Source organism: Drosophila arizonae, chromosome X, assembly GCF_054131065.1.
Source record: "Drosophila arizonae isolate 15081-1271.41 chromosome X, UAZ_ARI_1.0, whole genome shotgun sequence".
NCBI lineage: Eukaryota > Metazoa > Arthropoda > Insecta > Diptera > Drosophilidae > Drosophila > Drosophila arizonae.
The window spans coordinates 29511516-29532463 of NC_142927.1; the positions used below are offsets into that span (position 1 = coordinate 29511516).

Genomic DNA, 20948 nt, shown 5'->3' on the forward strand with positions numbered 1-20948 from the left:
AGACAAACGAGGAACGTTTGCCGTTTAAGTGTGAAAAAGTAGCTCAATGTGTCCTCTTCTTCTTCTTCAGCAATCGTGCATGGAAAGGAAAAACGCTCACTTGGATGCAATTTTCATTAGTGAGAAAATTGTGAGAACCTAAGCAAGAAAGAGCGAAGCGAAGGAAAATACAACAAAACAAAAGCGAAAAATATAAATAAATAGAAAATAAAAGAAAACATTCCAGACACAGTACAATTGCAGCACGACGAAATTGACAATACAATTGCGCTGATAGTTGTAGATCCCAGGTTTCGCAGAACGGGGCACCGACAGTGTGTGGGTGTGTGTCAGTGCATGTGTGTGTGAATCCACAACAACAGCAGCAGTAGCAGCAGCAGCGACAACAACAACAATTGCAGCACAGTTGAACAACAACTAAAATGCGGCGGCAGTCAACGATGCTGGCCGCGATATTACTGGCTGCCATTTTGGGCAGCTCAACGGCAATGAGTAAGTCGAAAGTCCAATTTCAATTTCAATTTCAATTCCAATCCCGATTCCAATTTCAATTCCAATTCCAATGCCGAGCCTAAATCCCAATCAGAAACCCATGTCCGCCAACTGTGTAATCTGCATCTAATCTCTAATGAAAGCTCATAAATTCATAGCAGATCTCGTGTTCAGCTTTCGCTGCAACAATTCTGCTCTTCAAGATCTTTGATCGATTGATTGCTTCAAAATAGATCATTATGAATACATTTAAGTTATTAAATTTTCAAGTTTTGTCCATAGCTAAATATTGAATAATTATCATCTTTAGATGGTTTATTAGACCCCCTTTTAATTATCAATTAGCTAGGCTACATTTTGTATCCATGTGATCTGAACCTACTGAAATCTTATTTATTTATTCTTTAGTTATTATGTGTAGATTTTTTAACTACATTTGATATACTTGTGTGTCTTAATGATTTTATTTTTTGAATTGCAGTTTAGTGTTTTATTGTTTGTAATATTAAACATATATTTGCTTTAACAAGCGAAATCTCTTTTACGGTTCTTCTGTTCATATTTATATGAGCTAAATATCGTTTCCAGTGACAATCAAAAACCATTATATTTTACAAGCAGTCTTCATTTCTTTTGTATCTTCAATTTTTCAATTCAGTTCGTGCAATCCCCTTATATGCTTGATCCGTAAACGTTTAATATTTAACTTCAAGCATTTGCTTGATCTAGAGATCTCTAATATTGAACTATTCTTAGTAGAAGTTGTAGATGTTGAAAACTTTATTTATGTACTCATTTTTGGGAGTAGCCGAATTTGACAAAGAATTTTGTTAAGGCCCACCTGAGCCACTCTCCCAACCGAGCACTATTGAGCCATAAAAATAGCCACTGACTGCGACAGATTTCGTTATAAATAAATGTGGAAAACAACTTTTTAAGTGGACCAAAGAGACTAGAAATAGAGCGTGCCAGAGAGTGAGATTTACGCCCTAATTTATGTGCCAAATTAGTGAAGTCTCCCCCTCCCCCTAGTTGTGCGAGCAACGCTGTGCCCAATAGCTAAACTGACGGTGCTGCTTCTCCTTCTTATTGTTCTTCTCAGACAATTCCCCGCCCCGGATCATCAAACAGCCTCCCACAGATGAGCTGCTTTTCAAGGTGGCGCAACAGAACAAAGAGAGCGACAAGCCATTCATTATTGAGTGCGAGGCCGATGGACAACCGGAACCGGAGTAAGTACACATTACATATGATATTTTATATTAACATATACGTATAATATATATGATAGTCCAATACAAACACATTCCGTTTTCTATATTTAGCGTAGATCAAGTATTTGGCAATTTACATAAATCAATTTAAAGCAGGCCCATGCCAAACGGCAATTCGTATAGAAACTGATTTAGTTTTTCCCCTCTCTCCCTCTCTCACAGTCTCGTTAAACTATATTTATGTAGTCTGTATGTTTATCCTCTCTTGTTTTCTACATTTTGAATGTCTTCTGCGATTGTCTGCTTTTAGATTCGGTTTCTAAATTTTATAAAAAAAAAACAAAAGCAATTCACATATTTATGAATAAATTGCTTCAGAACTATGTATTACAGTAATATTCCATTTGGATTTCATTTCATATTTTGATTCTGATTGAAATTCTCTTACGATATTTTTGCAAATACAAAATTTGGAGTGGTCTAGGATATGGTTTGATTAATCTATCTTAATATCATTTGTTGAAAAAAAAAAATAATAATAATAATAATAATAATACAATATCATTTAAGTAAATAATAAAAAAAAATATATGTATATGCAAGGAAATAAAAAATATTAGTATATTAAACAAATACAAAAATATAATAATAATAATAATAATAATAATAATAATAATAATAATAATAATAATTAATAATACTATGAATTAATAATAATAATAATAAACATAAAAAGTCAACAATATAGTACTTAAACATTTCGCTCACAAATACTATAAGAATAAGCTAACTGCATCATACGCCAGGTGGCGCCTGGGCAATGCAATTGATGACTTCATTTGCTGACTTCATTTCATTTGCCAGTTAGACTTTTCACTGTATTTTCATGCCTTGACCCATAAAGAACGAAAGAATATATGTCGAACATAATTGATGCAATTTATTTTCGTAGCACTAAGTAAATTGTTTTACTTAAACTATATGCCAGATGTTGATGAAAAGTTGATGATTAAGTCGAATGGTGATGGGGCATTCCATGAATTTCAATGACTCACATGTGTCTGCACATGTCAAAAATTAAAAGTCAAGTTGAGCTTTTTTCCTCCTCTTCTTTCTCTCATTTAGAACCTGTTGGCAATAGAAACACGTTTCTATATATGTATGTATATATTTCTGTTATATTCATTAGGTACTTGTCCCATTCCATTGCATTTATTCGTTTCGAAAATGCGGAATTTCATTTTTATTTTGACGCGCTTGGACGATGACCTCATTTGTGATATGAACAAAAAAAAAAAAAAAACAAGTAAGAAAGCTCTAGTCGAGACTGCTCGACTACGAGATCCCCTGAACCCTTGGAGTGCTAGCTATTTCAATAATTTTTCGCGTCTTTCAGCTTACACAAGAAACACACACACATACACAAACACATACACATACAAGCACCCACGCATAAACACGCATGGGCTGCAGTGTGCGCTTACTATGAGAACTTAATTGTTTAATAACTTTTTTTGTGGACGTACGATCTTCATGAAACTTTCAGATTATGATTATAACATGAATATGCATGTAATTGCCAAAGCACAAGTCTCTAGTATTTGAAATACGCGTTTTACAAAAGTGAGGGTGAGGGGGTGAATTTAGAGGTGGGGGGTAAATTTTAACAAAAACCGAAATTGTATAAATTGCATATAAGCATACATTCAAAATTTGGAGACTCTAGCAATAAAGGTGTAGAAGATATAATTTTATAACTGGTTTTCGATAAGGTTTTTCATCGATAAAAAAAGATCGGGATGAGTTATCGAATTTTAATGATAAACTCGATATCCGCGCTGTAATTACGAACATTTTACAAAAAATTTGAAGTCTCTAGCTCTTATATCTTCTGAAATCGACGCGTTCATACATACGGACGGACGGACGGACGGACGGACAGACAGACAGACAGACGGACAGGGCCAAATCAACTCAGCTCGTCACCCTGATCAAGAATATATATACTTTGTGGGGTCTGCCACGCCTCCTTCTGCCTGTTACATACATTTCAACAAAACCATTATACCCTGATTTCCCATTTTCAATGGGTTCAGGGTATAACAAGTAAGAAAGCTCCAGTCGAGACTGCTCGACTAGGAGATACCCTGAACCCTCCAAGCTGATATTCTAATCATTCTGCACTTCTTTTATGCACACATACATACACATGCATCCACACGCACGCATAAGCCTGCGCTCTGCTAACTGCGCAGTAAGCAGCGACTGCGCTTGGGCTGCGCTGCAGTGTGGGCAATATTATGAGAATTTATTTGTTAAATAATTTCTTTTGTAGACATACGATCTTAATGAAACTTTTAGAGCGTAATCATATGGTGAATATGTGTGTATATTCCAAAGCCCAAGTCTCTAGTATTTGAAATACGCTTTTTACAAAAGTGAGGGTGAGGGGGTGAATTTAAGGGTGGGGGGTAAATTTTAACAAAAACCGAAATTGTATAAATTGCATATAAGCATACATTAAAAATTTGGAGACTCTAGCAATAAGGGTGTAGAAGATATAATTTTATAACTGGTTTTCGATAAGGTTTTTTATCGATAAAAAAAAGATCGGGATGAGTTATCGATTTTTAATGATAAACTTGATATGCGCGCTGTAATTACGGACATTTTAAAAAAAATTTGAAGTCTCTAGCTCTTATATCTTCTGAAATCGACGCGTTCATACATACGGACGGACGGACGGACGGACGGACAGACAGACGGACAGGGCCAAATCGACTCAGCTTATCGCCCTGATCAAGAATATATATACTTTGTGGGGTCTGCCACGCCTCCTTCTGCCTGTTACATACTTTTAACAAAACCATTATACCCTGATTTCCCATTTTCAATGGGTTCAGGGTATAAAAAGGAAAAAAACACACGTAGGCTTAAATAGAAGAAGTGCGTGACGTGTTGTATGAAAATATGAAAAATAGCTAAAACGAAAATAGTTTTTCCGACAGAACAGCAGCAGCAGCAACAGATGTCAGCCCAGCGTTCGCTCTCACTCGCTCGATCGCGCTCTCTCCCTCTCTCTGTGTGCCGTTTAACCTCTGCGAGAGAGTTGGCAATGTGTAAAAACACAATTTCCACACGCATTTTCCTTTCCTCTTTATTATTTATTTTTACAACTGCTCGTCAAATGGGTTAATAGTGGAAAAACTCAATGTGTGTGCGTATGTGTCAGTGTGTGTCAGTGTGTGTGCTCGGTTTTTGGGCCATGCCGATGATGTTCTTGCGGCTGATGATCATCGTCTCTCAAGCTCTTTATGATGTTGGCAAGTGAGCGTGTTGAGCAGGTACGAATGATAACCAGTTTGACCGGATGGTCCGGCACGCTTAGAATATACGATTACACACAAATCGCATATATATGTATATATATAAATCTTGTTGAATACAAGTATATAGAAAGCGCTATGGGCATTACGTAATGCCAGCAAAATGAGCTGCTTGCTACAGTTGGCCCGACTTGCTGCTTTAATTGCTTCTCATGAAGATCAGCACGAATGGCCGGCTATTGCAGCGCCATCTGGCGGCACTTAATATGTCCTCACACTTCCCAGTGAATATGTCAACGCCTGCTAACGTCTTTTTGGAAATGCCTCTTTCAAATTTCCTCTTGCCAATTATTTGACAATTGCTATATTCATTTGATTAATTTCTTCTTCGTATATAAACGGCTGAAAGTAAAAGTTTAGCAAATTCACTTAAGCTTAACAATTGTTTAATTGCACTTGAATGATTTAATTGTGAGCTATACACAATTACTTAAAAACTAATTAAACTTAAGTGCGCTTAGTATTACAAAACGTGAATGAATGCACGGTAATTAAATGAGAGAGAATGATTTATAATCATCAAACTTCATTGCGAAATGTGTAAATCAGTGCATGATAGTCGTAAATATGAGTGAATGAATCTTTGAGATATCTGCATTGAGCGAGTAAATTTGAAGATTTACTGTAAATGCAGGAAAATATCAATGGCAAGGAGAGAGAAGCAATGAATTAATGTAACCATGTATTACCGGACAGGTGGATTGACGGGCGTCTATAATAATTTATTTTCTTATTCACAGTAATAATTGTTGCTTGATCTGCTACAAAATTGTATTCACTTAATATTCATTTCAAATAATATACATCGTTTTTCCAATTGTGCCAACGCCCACTTATGTAAATTTGTATATCAATATATACATATAAATAATGCATTTCAGAGATCAGCATGCATATAATACATATGCATATTTTTGGATCCAAACTTTGGTTGACCAACAACGCATTTCTATATTCCACTTTAGAGAATCAATTTCTGTATGAAGCTTTCTATGCCAATGATATCAAATCGATTTTTGTAGGTTACTGCAGCCCATTCATATTACAGGTCGCCTTATTTCTTACACACAGAAATTACAAAAAAAAGAAGAGAAAGATTATGGAAAGTAAGTAATTAGAACGGGGCGTATGCGTAATAGAGTCGCCCATAGTTCAGTTCACAATGGACTCGCGTTCCCCTCTCACTCGTATCGCTCGACTCGAACTCTACGCCTCTGTGATTCAGCGTGACATACTTAGGTTTTTGTTGTTGTTGTTGTCACTGGCTGCTGCTGTTTTTCACTAATGTGCATCACACACTACACACACACACACACACACACTCGCAGTCGCATAGGTATATATAATATATATACTCTATTACTGCTGCTGCATAGCGGCGCAATGCGTGCACAGCTATTTATAGAACGCCCAAGTGTTGATATATTTTTCAATCATTTGCCATGCGTTGCTAAAGTGGGCAATATAATATTTTACGTCTAGAAAAGATTTTGATCTCAAAAAATAGATATAAGATAATTTAGTTTATGCATGCAACTATATATAGATTTATACAAATATAACACAAATTTAGAGTCGCTTAAGATTAGTCAAAAGCTAAATTTATTTTTAGAAATTTATATAATTAAAATAGTTAGGGCATTTCATAGTCGACTGCCCGAAGAGACATGGACAGGTATTCTACTTGCTTGTTTATTTTTGGCTTTTAGCACTTGGTCGCTAATAAAATTATAATAATAATAAAACTGCTATTCAATATGCACCGCACAGATGTGGGTAACGCGTGGGCGTGGCAACCTTAAATTCTATTGTACTGCAGTAAGTTGAAAAGGCTGGGCACATGCGTCGTGGGTACGCTTGTATGTGCGTATATACTTTGTATACATGTATGTATATATATATACCCATATGAATCTATGTATGTATTATATAAAACACTTACATATGTATATTTGGCCCATTTGCATTCGAAAAGTATTGCTCTGGCTCAGACCAATGAACGTGACAATCGAGAAATTCTGGCAACCCAATTCGATATGCTTCAAATGCCCAATAATCAAATATGTATAATATTTATGGCAATCAGTGTTAAGCGTCCAGCGGAAACAGTGCAAATGATTCATGCTGCTCGAATAGTATTTCTCGATATTGAAGTTGCACTTCAAGTACGACACTTTAGATAAGTGATGATTGGCCTTAAAGAACAATGGGCTCAATAATTGAAAGCCATATGCAAAGATCTTTTAATAATTAAATAATTTTTACTCTTGTTTTAAAATAAATATGAAAGAAACTCTTTTTTTAATTTGATATATAATAAACTAAAGTGTAAAGATGTATTCAAATTTGTTTGTGAGCTTTTCACTGTTGCTGACAGTCCTTTGTCAGTATAGAAGAATGCCGATCACAACTGATAGTCACACATAATGAATAAATATATGTATATAAATAAATAAATATATATATTGACATATATAAATTCATTTACATAATCGTCGGCATTGTTTCGAGTCAAGTGCAAAATAAATATGTACATATATAAAACCAGACATTTCAGGTCCATTCAACTGGGCAGCTTCAACTATTGTATCTGGTATCTCATCTATGCCATGTGCGTGCGTGCGTGTGTATTGTCTCCCTGTCTCAAAAGTTCTCCAAACTTGTCTGTTGTAACTTTGTAAAACTAGTTTCTTTTCGTGTGGGCGTGCGCGAAACAAAAAGGAAAAGGAAAAAAGCTAAAGCAACAACAACTTTTGCTGAGAGTTGCGAACATATGTTGGCATCGTCAACTGCTGCTTCTCCATTGATTTTTGTGGGCAGCACTTCAGAAGCGTAACAGCTCCGCGATGCTGCTCCGTTCTGCCGGCCTCAGGCGGTGTAGCACAAATAACGCATACGCCACGTTGATGGCAGCAACACATGTTTGCATAGCCAAACACGACTATCAAATGCCCTGTATTAATTTTGAAAGTTTTGGTAAATATATATTCAAAGTCCTTTGCCTGTATAATATACATTGAAATATAAAATCAGTATGCCTTAGACCATTATGAAGTACATAGGATCCAAGTTAGGAATATTTTAGTATAGGGTATATTTCCAGTGTCTCTCGAGCGTATGTGATAGTGTGGCTGTGCTGGCTCCTGTAGGAGGCAGCCGCAGCCTCATTGATTTTTCACGCTCGACTGCGGCTGCTGATGTCCTTGGCTGTTATTTTTGCTCCTTTGGCGCCGTTATATTGTTGTGTTTGTTTGTTTTTATAGCCGCTTCATGTATATTAATGAGCCTGGTCTCGACTAACTGGCGCCCTCTAGCCAAAATAAAAAAAAAAAACAGCAACTGTATTTGAAATTTCACAGAAGTGCAGCACAAATGCTGCACGCTTTAAGCACCCACAAACAACTACCCCAAATAAAAGATTCAGCTTTGAGCAGCCCCTGCTTAAGCTTGGAGCACACAGACACTCACGCTCACACGCACACATTGCCCTGTTACACCACCCATGAAATGTGCCTAGTCCATTGTCGTTGTCGTCGTCGTCGTCCATCGTGATTAAAATCAACTTCATCAGCGCATTTTAACATTTTTGGAACGCCTCAAGCGCAACAGCAGCAAAAAAAAAAAAAAAAAAAAAAAAAAAAAAAAATTAAAAAAAAAGCGAAGCAAAACTGAGACAACTTAAGGGGAAATTGGTAAACAATCGTTGCTAGATTGTAAGATGCTCTACAAAATAGCTGATATACATTAGCGAACATGAGAATAATTGTAGTGCTGAGCTAGCACTATGTAGTATATACAAATTTATTATTACAATCATTGTGTTCACTCGAAGCAAAAGAAACGGTACATTTTCCGTTGCATAATTATATAATAAATTATCTCATACTATGCTGATTTAAATATGATAACATTATACATATTATTAAATGCATTAGAATACTAAAATAAATAAAAATATTGCACGTCATTTACTATATGTATATAGTTTACAATGTATATATAACAATAAAAAAAAAAAAACAAGAAAGTTTCTACTTTAAAATAAAGTTGAGCTCTTCTAGCTGACACGCTGAGGACGTAATTATGATAATGGTTAACCTTAGCTTCCCGTTAGTTCACAGACGACACACCCAAAATGCTCAACAATATTTACCCATTGCAGTACAGGGTATAAATGGCATGGGCCGAGCCGCCCCCACAGCGTCGCTCTGGCTGGGGGAGCTACTTCCACTACTTCCGCACATGATTCATGCGTATCAATCAAACTTTAGCACAAACGCCGCTGTCATTTGTCATTTTGTTGGCTTCGACTTTTGGTAATTGGGGCGGTTAAGCTACCACACAGACAGACAGACGTATATATGTATATATAAATATACGTATATGTATGTATATATGCATATTGTGTGTGTGTGTATACATCAAGTGTATTGAATTTCCGTGCAACATTTGCTCGCAAATTGAAGAAAATCGATGAACTGCGACGCAGAAATGACACAGGCGATTGCTTAAGCAATAAAGTTGAGTTTATCTAGCGCAAGGAAGTTGCAAAAACTTTTGTTGCCTTGGACTGGGTCTGGAAAAATAAAGGGAAGCACATTAAAGACTACCACATTCTTTCAGCTGAAATGTTCTTGAAAAGCCCAATCTGTAAGAATACTTAAAGTTATAAATAAGTTGCTTCCATCAAAAAATGTACTCTTAGTACATCATGCATCATAGATGACAAATCTTCTGAGGTAAACAATGTATATTGGATATTTAACATCTATAGCACAAAACTCGCAGCCCCAGCGAAGCCTTTAGATTCCTGATGCATTACGAAGATAGAAAATTTTCAGTTGCTTAGAATTTGTGAATCGTGAGCAGTAAAGATCCAGCTGCGATTGTATATCGTGATATCTTGAACTTTGGTAAGCAGAAGCTCGCTTTTAACTGCTTGCCTCTATTTGTGTAACAATTCCCACGTTGTGCAATGCCTCAGTTGTAGCCCTCTTGCTTGCTCTTCTCTTTCCTCTCGGGTTCTTCCTCATTGTTCTTTGAGCATTTCTTCTGTCTTGTGTACTTTGCCGCCTTGCTGCTTTCTTCGCCCTGACTCTTAACTCATTATAATTACCTCCATGTTCTGGGGGCACTGTTGCCGAGAAAGTTATGGGTCAAGTCTATCGTGTATGCCCATTGCATCATTTTGGGCTCGTTTATGACCGTTGAGCATTGTGAGAATTCTAATGCCGCTGCCCTTAAACCGCAAAGCAGCCAGCAATAAAAAACCGTTGTCGTCTACCATACATATCCAAAATTGTGTGAGCCGGTTTCCGGTGCAGGTGCTTCATCCGTGCGTTGTTCTATGTAAAATGAGCGAAAATTGTCTTGGAAGTAGTGACAATCAATAATCGATAGGCAATATAGAAATTTAGTTCCATCGTTAAGCGGTAATTGCGTAATAAGTTACAAAAGGCAATATTCGATGCACCGCAGAGTCGATAGATAGATAGATAGATAGATCGATAGATAAATGTATATTGCGTGAAAACCAATGTTAGACAGTAATCGATTTAACTTATGTTTTAGTAATAACGTTAGCGATAGCCAAACTTTTTAGTAAGCTGATGTAAATATACAAAATGATATACATATCGATGTTCCTATTAATAAATGAAAAAATTGTTTATAATTCGTTCTTAATCTCATCAACGATATCGGAATCGATAAGAGCAAACTTTAGAAAATGTATATAATTGTATAGTCCGTTGTCACATGCTTCATTCTGTCGCTTTAACGTTAATTATTTGTCTGGTCTGTCTATCGATAACTGTTACCGCCTTCGGGTTACCAGACAAAAGGTTTTCTACTTGCACTTAGCAATGGAATGTTTTGATTGTTTTGGGATTTGCTGAAATCAGAGGCATTTTTTGCATTCGTTTTTTCTCTTCTTTTTTTGTGATGTTTACACAACGTACAGACAATATTTGCATTTCGTTACGTGGCTGCAGCATTTGAAGACTCAGCTACCTATGCACCGCACCTGCCTAAGCGTCTGTCTGGCCTCCTGCCACAGGTGCATCAAGAACACTCATTCTGTCAGCCTTTCATTCATTTGATTCCATTCATGCTGCACAGCGTCAAGTGCTCCTGCTGTGGATGTGGGTGAATGGTGTACTGAGTGTGTGTGTGTGTGTGTGTGTGTGTGTGTATTCGTGTAGAGGAATGCCTGGGCAGAGGCAAAAGCCTTTAGAGCATTCCGGTCTATGAAAATTTATCCGTCAAACGGAATTCCAGTTGCTGCAGCTTTGTGACGTTTGCCCGAGCCTACGACCGGTTCGCTCCTTCCAGGACCTAAGCTTGTCTCTCTATGCACTTTTGTGCCACAAGTTAAGTATGTACATACCTACAAGTGTATGTGTGTATGTGTGAGTGTATGTACACCAACTGTCGTGGCTGGCGTTCATTCATTTCAGATTCAGTCAGTCAGCAAGTCAGTCAGTCAGTCAGGCAGGCAGGCTGACAGTAGCGCTATGCGCTCCACGATGACTCATCGGAATCGGAGTCGGAGTTGGAGTTGGAGTTGGAGTTGGAGCCGGAGTCAAAGTTGTGGTCCTCTGCTGCTACTTCAGCTTCCCTTGCCAGTGTGCGCCACGTGTCGGTTGGGGATATTGTTTTGTTTGTTTTGCTTAAAAGCGTTTCTTGATAATGCTGAATACCCTGCGAAAGGGTTCATAACAGCCATCCAAAATCGATAACGGACCATGTAGCAAATACATATGCGCAGTGTATGGTCAGAATACGTGAATATTTTCTTTATTATTCCAGTTAAAGAATTTCAATTTATTTTCGTTTTCGTTTTATTGGACTCTGATTTATTCTTCTAAAATTAAAAGTCCGTCAGTATCATTGTAATCGAAACTAAATTGAAAGTTCACTAATTAAAAAAAGAAAATATTTCAGAACTCAATAAGTAATCAGTTTTGAAAGACAGTTACGAGAAACTGTAAAAAACTGTATGCTTATAGTACTATCTTTGGTTTAAAAATCAAAGATTAAAATTTACTCAGAATCTCGACTATAAGGACACAAAACCGCTATAGAAGCTGGCATGATAGAGCTATATCATTTTCCTTGGAAAATATATTATAGGCGATTTACGCTATGAAAAGCCTTGTGCGTCATTTCCGCATTGCAGACGGTTTATCAGCTGTAATCCACTAAAAATTCCTAATTATTTTTTTTACTTTTTATTGCATAGCATTAGAAAATATATATGAAAAATGCTAAAATTCCTGAATTCCTAAAAATCGATTTTCATTATATATGTACATAAATGAACGTGTATATACTATTTTTATTTAACTGTACTTACTAGGCTTTGCTCACGCAATCGTATTTTTGGAATATCTCTTTCCATTCCTTTCTTTCTCTTGCCGCTGCCCTTTCGCTGTTTGTATTTGTGTCTCTTTCTAGACTTGATTCCGTTCTTGTTTAATGAGTTTCGCTTAATTGACTTGGCTGTGAGTCACTAGACTAATGAGTAATGGCAAAAATACTACAACTAGTGCCACATACACACACACACACACACACACACATACATTTATGCACAGGCATGTGCGGGCGTTCGTCTCTCAACTGATTGAAGCAAAGCTGTAAATGTTGTAATGTTAATTGCAATTGAAATCATATTTTCAACACTGACTGTGACATTTGACACCGTCCGTTATTCCATACGCCCATTAATGTGTGAGTAGTCAAGCCATAATTGAAGCACACGCCACACCCTGGATAGCCTATCCCAACCCTTGCTCACTCTTCATTTAACACCACTCGAAGCCCGAACTAATGTTCGCATTGCTCAAGAAATTCGTTCACCATCAAATTTGATGCTTTATCTGGGAGACGAGCGAAGCGCCGGAGAGGCCGCTGTGAAGGGAGTTGAGTGTTTGTACAAATCGTTTATCAGTCGACTCCAAATTGATTGTTCAAATTAAACAAAAAGCGAAGAGGAGCAAAGCACAAATTGACGGCAAAAATGTTGATATGTTGATCCAAGTACTTAGCAAATAAATTAGCAGCTTTTGTCAGCAATTTGAACAATTGAAACTATTTACATTGTTAATCATAGATTGGCTCTTGGTAGTCAGTGGGAAAGAAAAACAGAATGGCTTTCGTCAAACTGTGTTCGTTTCGAAGGTAGCTCGATAGAGTTTTTTACAGTTTGTTGACATTGTTCCCTTATTTGGGACTTCAGATCATATATATTGCTATATAAAAGGATTCAATCCGAGTCCCATTTATAAATATCGATTATTACCTTATTTTTAGTTGTCCCAAAGTAAATATTAGTTTTGTTTCACTGTTGCTAAGTTCCTAGATTTCTATACACTCCTTCTCTTTCCCTCAGTCTTTCTCTCTCCCCTTAGTCGCAATGAGAATGGAAGTACTAAAAAAACCTGTTTGCATGCTAGCGACCCATTAATATATCCAACCCAGCGAATGTCAACTAAAACTTTTGGCCCATTTTTATGACCAACGCCCTTCTCCATTTCTTCTTGGCGTGGCTGATACCTTAGAGAGGGCCTCACGCTGGGGTCCTTGTCGGCATTTTCGGTGTCATTGCACGTTTGACATGCACAAAGTGTCAACGCGCGACCCCGGGCACGCCCAGTTCCTCGTGACAGTTACAACTCCCTCATAAGCGGCTGCACCTCCTGCATAACTTTTATTTTAATTTTGTTTTTGACAATTCTATTGTGCTCCAGTTTGAGCATTACTTATATATGTATATAAATGTATATATATGTGTGTGTGTGCACAGCTCTGTAGCATAAAAGCTTTTCGCTGTAAACAATGCGCGCATTGCCAACCCCTGAGCCAAACAAATCCAACGCAGCGACTTATTCAGTGGAGTCCACTCAACTCTCCTTCCCTTTGCCCTTTCGCTCTGTCTTTCTCTTTGCCCTTTCTCTCTCTCTTTCTCATTGCCTTTACTCTCTCACTCTGTCTTTCTCTTTCCCGCTCTGTCTTAACTACCTATCGTTTGTTTGGTTCGCGGCGCCAGCCATATGTTGCTTGCCCTTTTCTGATCCTTCTGCTCAAGTTTCCCAGTCCCCCGACTACTAAAGCCAGAGTAGCGGTTGGACGAACCATTTTCAAATTTGGCGTTTCCTGTCGACAACAACAGCACAAATTAGTTGCAACTTACCAACTGAATGGCTACTAGCCTAGGCCTTTTTCCATCCAAGGAAACTCAGAAATACCCTAAGAAAAAATACAGCTCATTCACTTCATTATTTAAGTTACAGACGAGGGAAACGAAATGTATATAATTGTATTTAAATGAGAATTTAATAAGAGTATCATTACTATTGCATTCGAATAATTGATTTGATTTCATCAATTACCAAACAAACAAAAATTAGATGATATTGTATAATTATCGTATTAAACTATTTTCATTTAATACAATTTTAAAAATATCGATAACTGTTTAATCGATTTGTGCAATCTGAATATTCAAATTTCAAGTAGCTATTGACTGTAGAATCGTTTCTATATACATATAAAATATATAAATGTATTTAAATAAATATACTTGAAAATAATGAATAGATAACCAAATTAAATATTTATGTAAGTAGAACAATCTCTTTTTTATCAACAACAAATATATTTAACTTAAGGCCTCCCAATTTGTAGTGCTATCGTAAATTTAAATTAAAACCAAAGGCAAACGCAAAACGCGTTAAGAACTAGCTATAAAGTACTTTGTTCCATTTAGGGAGGATATTAAATAGCCGCTTAGAAAAAAATCGCCCTATTAATATGCAAGTAGCGCAACCCTATTCGGCGCTCAAAGTACCTACGCTTTATAGATGTTGCGCTTTTCTTTGTTTTTTTTTCGGCTTTTATTCTTTTAGTATAATTTTCTTGTTTTCCTTTTCTTTGCTTTTTGTGTGGTTTTGCTTTCTTTGTGCTTGGGATTTTCACTTCAAAGCGGCAGTCAGTCAACTGGCAGTTTGTGCGTTCGTAGAACTGGGTTAGAGCGTCACATTCGCATGCCACATGCCACATGCCGCATGCCACATGCAGATGAAAGCAGCCGCTGCCGTGTCTGTGCCCCAACACAGCCGTAAAGTAATTCGCAAAAAAGTATGCTACGGCATTTTGTTGAATATATATTTGCTCTCTTTCTATTTTTGCTGCCGGCTTTTGCAACCCCCTATGCAAAATACGACACGACAACGTGTGTGTATGTGTGTGTGTGTGGGTATGCATGTGATGAGTCATACAGTTAGGCTGCCTGCCTCATCGCATTTTGTATAGAGATTTTAATCGCATTTACTTAGCCGAGGCAGATATCTGCCAAGGAGCAGCTTGCATAAAAAAAAAAAACAAAAACAAAAACTATCGCTGGGGTTAAGTGGCAGGCAACAGACCTACACACACACACATATATATATATATATACATACATAGATAGAAAGGCAGCTAAGTAGACAAGGAAGTGCATACATTACGCAGGGGTCCCCAGACGAAGCTAGCAGCTGGTTCGCTGCACATTTTGCTGCTTCGGTTGGGCTGCTCAACTTTTTCGGTACCACCTTACCAAGTTGCCACCTTGCCACCTGCTGCCAGATGGTGTTGCCTGATGGCGACAGCGTTGCCGACTTGGTTGAGTGAACCGTGAGCCGAGTCTGTAGGGTACATGCGGGCACGGGGTTGGGCCACTGAGTCAGCGCCTCTGGCAGTCGCATTTATTGACTAATGCTGGCTGGCCTGGCGCTGGTCTGGCATGGGGTTAACCGAGGGTTAGCTAACGCTTAACCCAGGGGGGCTTGTCCGCCAACTTAATGTGTCATTGGCAGAACGTCATCGTCATTTTGCCGTTGCCAGGCAACAGTCGTTCCGACAAACAGGAGCGCTGCCAAGGCGCACGGCAACAGTCGATTATGCGACTCCATGGCATTAGAATATGGATTTATGTGGGAACGAGCAGTCAAATTGAATTTGTGCGAGTCCATTTCCTTTCGTTGGAGAACTGTAGCTGCCTGTGCATGTAACAGAAAGCAAGCACCGTCAACTATTCTCGAGTTTGATCTGTTGTTATAAATACTATGAATTCTGTATCCATAAGGGCTTTCAATTTTCCTCAAGTTAACTTACATAAACCATCTCAAATTCTGAACATTGTTCATTTTGTATAGCTTCCCTATCCTCATATACCGGCTTGGATACGTTATGAGTATGAAATGAAATCATGTCGTAGAATATAGGCTTTATCTTACCTAAATGAATCAATTTTCAGACACTAAACTCGTTTGCGTATATGGTTCGAATTGATAAAACTATTATGATGTATCTTTATTGTATCATCATTCAGTAAACATACATACATTTTTAGAGTTCCAGATTTGTAATACCTAGCGCATTAAAAACATTCCGGGTATCTACTAGTTGTCCACTTCCGAGATCAAAGTATATTTACAATCTAGAATCTTAAACCGGTCGATAAGAACAAAATGGAATTGGAAAGTACGTCAGAGAAGTTGACAGGCAACATTTGGATTCAGATTATGATTTGCTTTGATATGTTCCTCAGAAGAAGAACTATCGATTTTTTTTTTTCATTAAGTTGTGCCAGATAATTTTACCGCGGTAGAGATTCCACTTCAACAATTATGTTCTGTGATTCGCAAAATCTGAAACTCAATCTATGTGGGTGGAATAGTGTTCGAAGCCTTTTGCAGCAAGTTCAACAAACTCGCAGGCATAATTTTCAAGCACGGCCCCCGCCTTCTGCTGGCTGCTTCGCCGGGCCAGCTGCAAGCAACTTACAACACTTAAAAACAATTCAAATGATTGACCTATTCCATGACCTGCAGCTGTTGGCTGGCCAAGCGGGGCTAGAGGTGAGCAGCGCACTTCCATGTCTCGGCTGACGCTTAAGTCAAATAAATGTATAAAAAAGTTGAGCGCTTAACAAGCTCAAGCATCGAGCACAGTTCACATAATTGACTTGTGTTTTTGAGTGCCCCACATATATAGAACGAGAAAGGGAGAGAGAGAAAGAATGAGAGCGAGCGAAAAAAATTTCCGAAAAAAATTATCTAAAAAGAAGGAGAAAAAACTTGTGCATTAAGATGAGTTGCTGCTCTCGTTTCCTTCCTTTGCGCTTAATTGCAATTACGTCAAGCTGAGAGGCGTTGAGCCCCCTTCGGGCTGTTGGACTCCACTGAACCATTTTCGCAATTGGAAATTAAACAAGTTGTCATAATTATAATATATATATATATATATATACACATATCTGAAAAACTGTCTCATCGCCAGAGTAAAGCAAGCAGAAACCATATAAGTTGGTTTATTAAGTCAAATTAAATGGGCAGGGATTGGGGGGCAACTTGTTAGAGCGCCGCCATCACCGCCTTAATGAGTGGCAATTCCCCAACCAGGAAGTATGAAATGAAAACTCATGTTTATTTTTCAGCCATTTAGCTAATTAGCAACTTACTTAATCTAATCATAATTATATCTATACTCGCATTTAAATAGTGAGAGAGATATTCCTACATGTTTTGTTGAGTCGTGAGTAATCTTAAATAGGACTTTTAATGAATGAGATATAATGAAATAAACTTTCTGTAGTAAGCGGACCGTACTTCAAATGTTTTCTTACTGTGTCTGAAAGTAGTTTTTTTCGTCCTTAAAATTCGTTTAAAATAGTGTATATTAAGAAATCTATACGAGGAGAGACAAGTGAAAGGCAGCTCATCAGTAAATTCAATGAAAAAAGATATTTGATAACTGTTTTCCTTTTTAATTTAATTTATTTTAATTTAATTTAATTTAAAAGCTGCTCAGGATCTTAATATTATACATTGAAGCATCGTTAGAGTCTTTAGGGAAATGTATATTATACTTTAAGATTGTAAAAGAAATCTCAGTTATGACCTAAATCCCTACAGCTTTAAGTAAATGTCTGCAAAAATGATATACATCAATCCTAACTAATCCAATCTCAATTTCTGTCCACTATTTACAGATACCGCTGGATCAAGAACGGCAAAAAGTTTGATTGGCAGGCGTACGATAATCGTATGCTGCGCCAACCTGGCCGTGGCACACTGGTAATCACATCGCCCAAGGATGAGGATTTGGGACAGTATCAATGCTTTGCCTCCAACGAGTTCGGAGTTGCCACCTCGAACTCGGTGTTCGTGCGCAAGGCAGAGCTGAATGCATTCAAGGATGAGGCAGCGCGCAGCGTTGAGGCCGTTGAGGGCGAGCCCTTCTCACTGCAGTGCGAGGCGCCCGATGGCTGGCCAAAGCCCACCGTCAACTGGCTGATTCAGCAAACGGTCGATGCAGGCATCAAGTCGATCAACAACTCACGTATGACCCTCGATCCGGAGGGCACGCTCTGGTTCTCGAATGTGACACGCGAGGATGCGAGCGGCGACTTCTGGTATGCCTGCTCGGCGACCTCAGTCTTCCGCAACGAGTACAAGATCGGCAACAAGATACTGTTGGACGTCAAGCAGATGGGCGTGAGTGCGTCGCAGAATCGTTACCCCCCAAAGCGCCAGTATGTGACCCGCAAGAACGAGGTGGCGCTGCGCGGCAAGCGAGTGGAATTGTATTGCATCTACGGCGGCACACCATTGCCACAGACAGTCTGGCTGAAGAACGGCAAACGGGTGGAATGGAATGATCGCATTACCCAAGGCAACTACGGCAAATCATTGGTCATTCGACAGGCGAATTTCGACGATGAGGGCACCTACAGCTGCGACGTTTCGAACGGTGTGGGCCAGGCTCAGTCCTACTCGATCAATTTGAAAATACATGCCATACCCTATTTTACCGAGGAGCCGGAGATCCAAAATGCCGCTGAGGATGAAGAGGTCGTGTTCAATTGCAAGGCTGCTGGCCATCCAGAGCCGACCATCCAATGGATACACAACGGTAAACCGATTGAACAGAGTGAGCCCAATCCGAGACGCACGGTGACTAACAACTACATCAAGATCGTGAATCTGGTTAAGAACGACACGGGCAACTATGGCTGCAACGCCACCAACTCGCTCGGCTATGTCTACAAGGATGTGTATCTAAATGTGCTCGCCCTGCCGCCAGAGATCCAGGAGCCGCCACGTGCCGAAGCGACCGTCAACGGACGCAACATCACAATGCGCTGTCGCGTGTTTGGCGCACCTAAGCCGCAAGTGAAGTGGCGCCACAACCACAACTGGCTGACCGGTGGACGTTACACAGTGCTGCCATCGGGCGATCTACAGATCCAGGAGGTAACATTCGCTGATAATGGCAACTACACGTGCTTAGCCGTGAACAAGTTTGGCAATGAAACGGCGCAGGGCTCGCTGGTGGTAAAGGAACGCACCAGGATAACACAGGAGCCCCAGAACTATGAGGTTGCCGCCGGTCAATCGGCCACTTTCCGCTGCAATGAGGCGCACGACGACACTCTGGACCTAGAGATTGAATGGCTGAAGGATGGTCAACCCATTGACTTCGCGGCGGAGGCGCGCTTCGTGAAGACCAACGACAATTCGCTGACAATTGCCAAGACACAGGAGCTTGATTCCGGTGAATACACGTGCGTGGCGCGCACACAACTGGACGAGGCGACGGCCAAGGCGAATCTGATAGTCCAGGATGTGCCGAATCAGCCCCGATTGATTGGCATCACATGTCAAGCGGACAAGGCGGAGATCTCCTGGGAGCCCCAGGGCGACAATCGCTCGCCGATTTTACACTACACAATCCAGTTTAACACCTCGTTCACGCCGGCCTCCTGGGATACTGCATACGAGAAGGTGCCCAGCACAGACTTTTCGTTTGTGGTGCAAATGTCGCCGTGGGCCAACTACACGTTCCGTGTGATTGCTTACAACAAGATTGGTCCCTCAGAGCCGTCTGGACACAGCGATATGTGCACCACACAGCCGGATGTACCATACAAGAACCCGGACAACGTCGTCGGCCAGGGTACTGAGCCGAACAATTTGGTCATCTCGTGGACTCCGATGCCAGAGATCGAGCACAATGCGCCCAACTTCCAATATCGCGTCAGCTGGAAGCGTGACATACCCGCCGCCGCCTGGGAGAACAAGGATATCTACAATTGGCGGCAGGACAATCTTCTGATTCCCGACCAGCCCACATTCGTCAAGTATCATATCAAGGTGGTGGCCATCAATGCCAAAGGCGAATCGAATGTGGCCGCCGAGGAGGTGATTGGCTACTCCGGCGAAGATCGACCCCTGGAGGCGCCCACCAACTTCAGCATGCAGCAAGTGACGAGCGCGACGACCGCCTATGTGGGCTGGAATAAGGTCAGCGAGGAGTCCGTGCGCGGCCACTTCAAGGGCTACAAAATTCAGACATGGACTGACAAGGAGGGCGAAGAGGGCATGCGCGAAATCCATACAATTGACAATGGGGCTTTGGTCACACAATTCAAGCCCGACTCTAAGAACTATGCCCGCGTGCTGGCTTACAATGGACGCTTCAATGGACCGCCCAGCGCTGTGATCGACTTCGATACGCCCGAGGGTGTACCATCGGCGGTGGAGTCTTTGGAGGCCTACCCTCTGGGCTCGTCAGCCTTCTGGCTCACCTGGAAAAAGCCGCTCAGTCCCAATGGCAAGCTAACGGGCTACAAAATTTACTACGAGGTGGTTAAAGGCAGCTACGTAGGCGAACGACGCGAGTACGAGCCCCACATCACTGATCCCCGTATCACACGCATGAAAATGGCCGGCTTGAAGCCGAACACTAAGTATCGCATCTCAATCACAGCCACTACCAAGATGGGCGAGGGCACCGAGTAAGACATATC

General features: G+C 39.8%; 1 protein-coding gene across 4 annotated transcripts in view; it reads left to right on the forward strand.

Moving 5' to 3' along the window:
- Positions 1-20948, forward strand: part of Nrg (Neuroglian) — a 47953-nt gene that overhangs the window by 19045 nt on the left and 7960 nt on the right. For all 4 annotated transcript variants that reach the window (XR_016270912.1, XM_089473483.1, XM_018015365.2 and 1 more), the window contains exons 2-4: positions 71-492; positions 1595-1724; positions 18129-20936. Coding sequence is in view for 3 of the 4 variants with exons in the window: in XM_089473483.1 (XP_089329609.1) it covers positions 423-492; positions 1595-1724; positions 18129-20936 (3008 nt within the window). In the remaining variant the exon portion in view is untranslated. The remainder of the gene's footprint in view (positions 1-70; positions 493-1594; positions 1725-18128; positions 20937-20948) is intronic.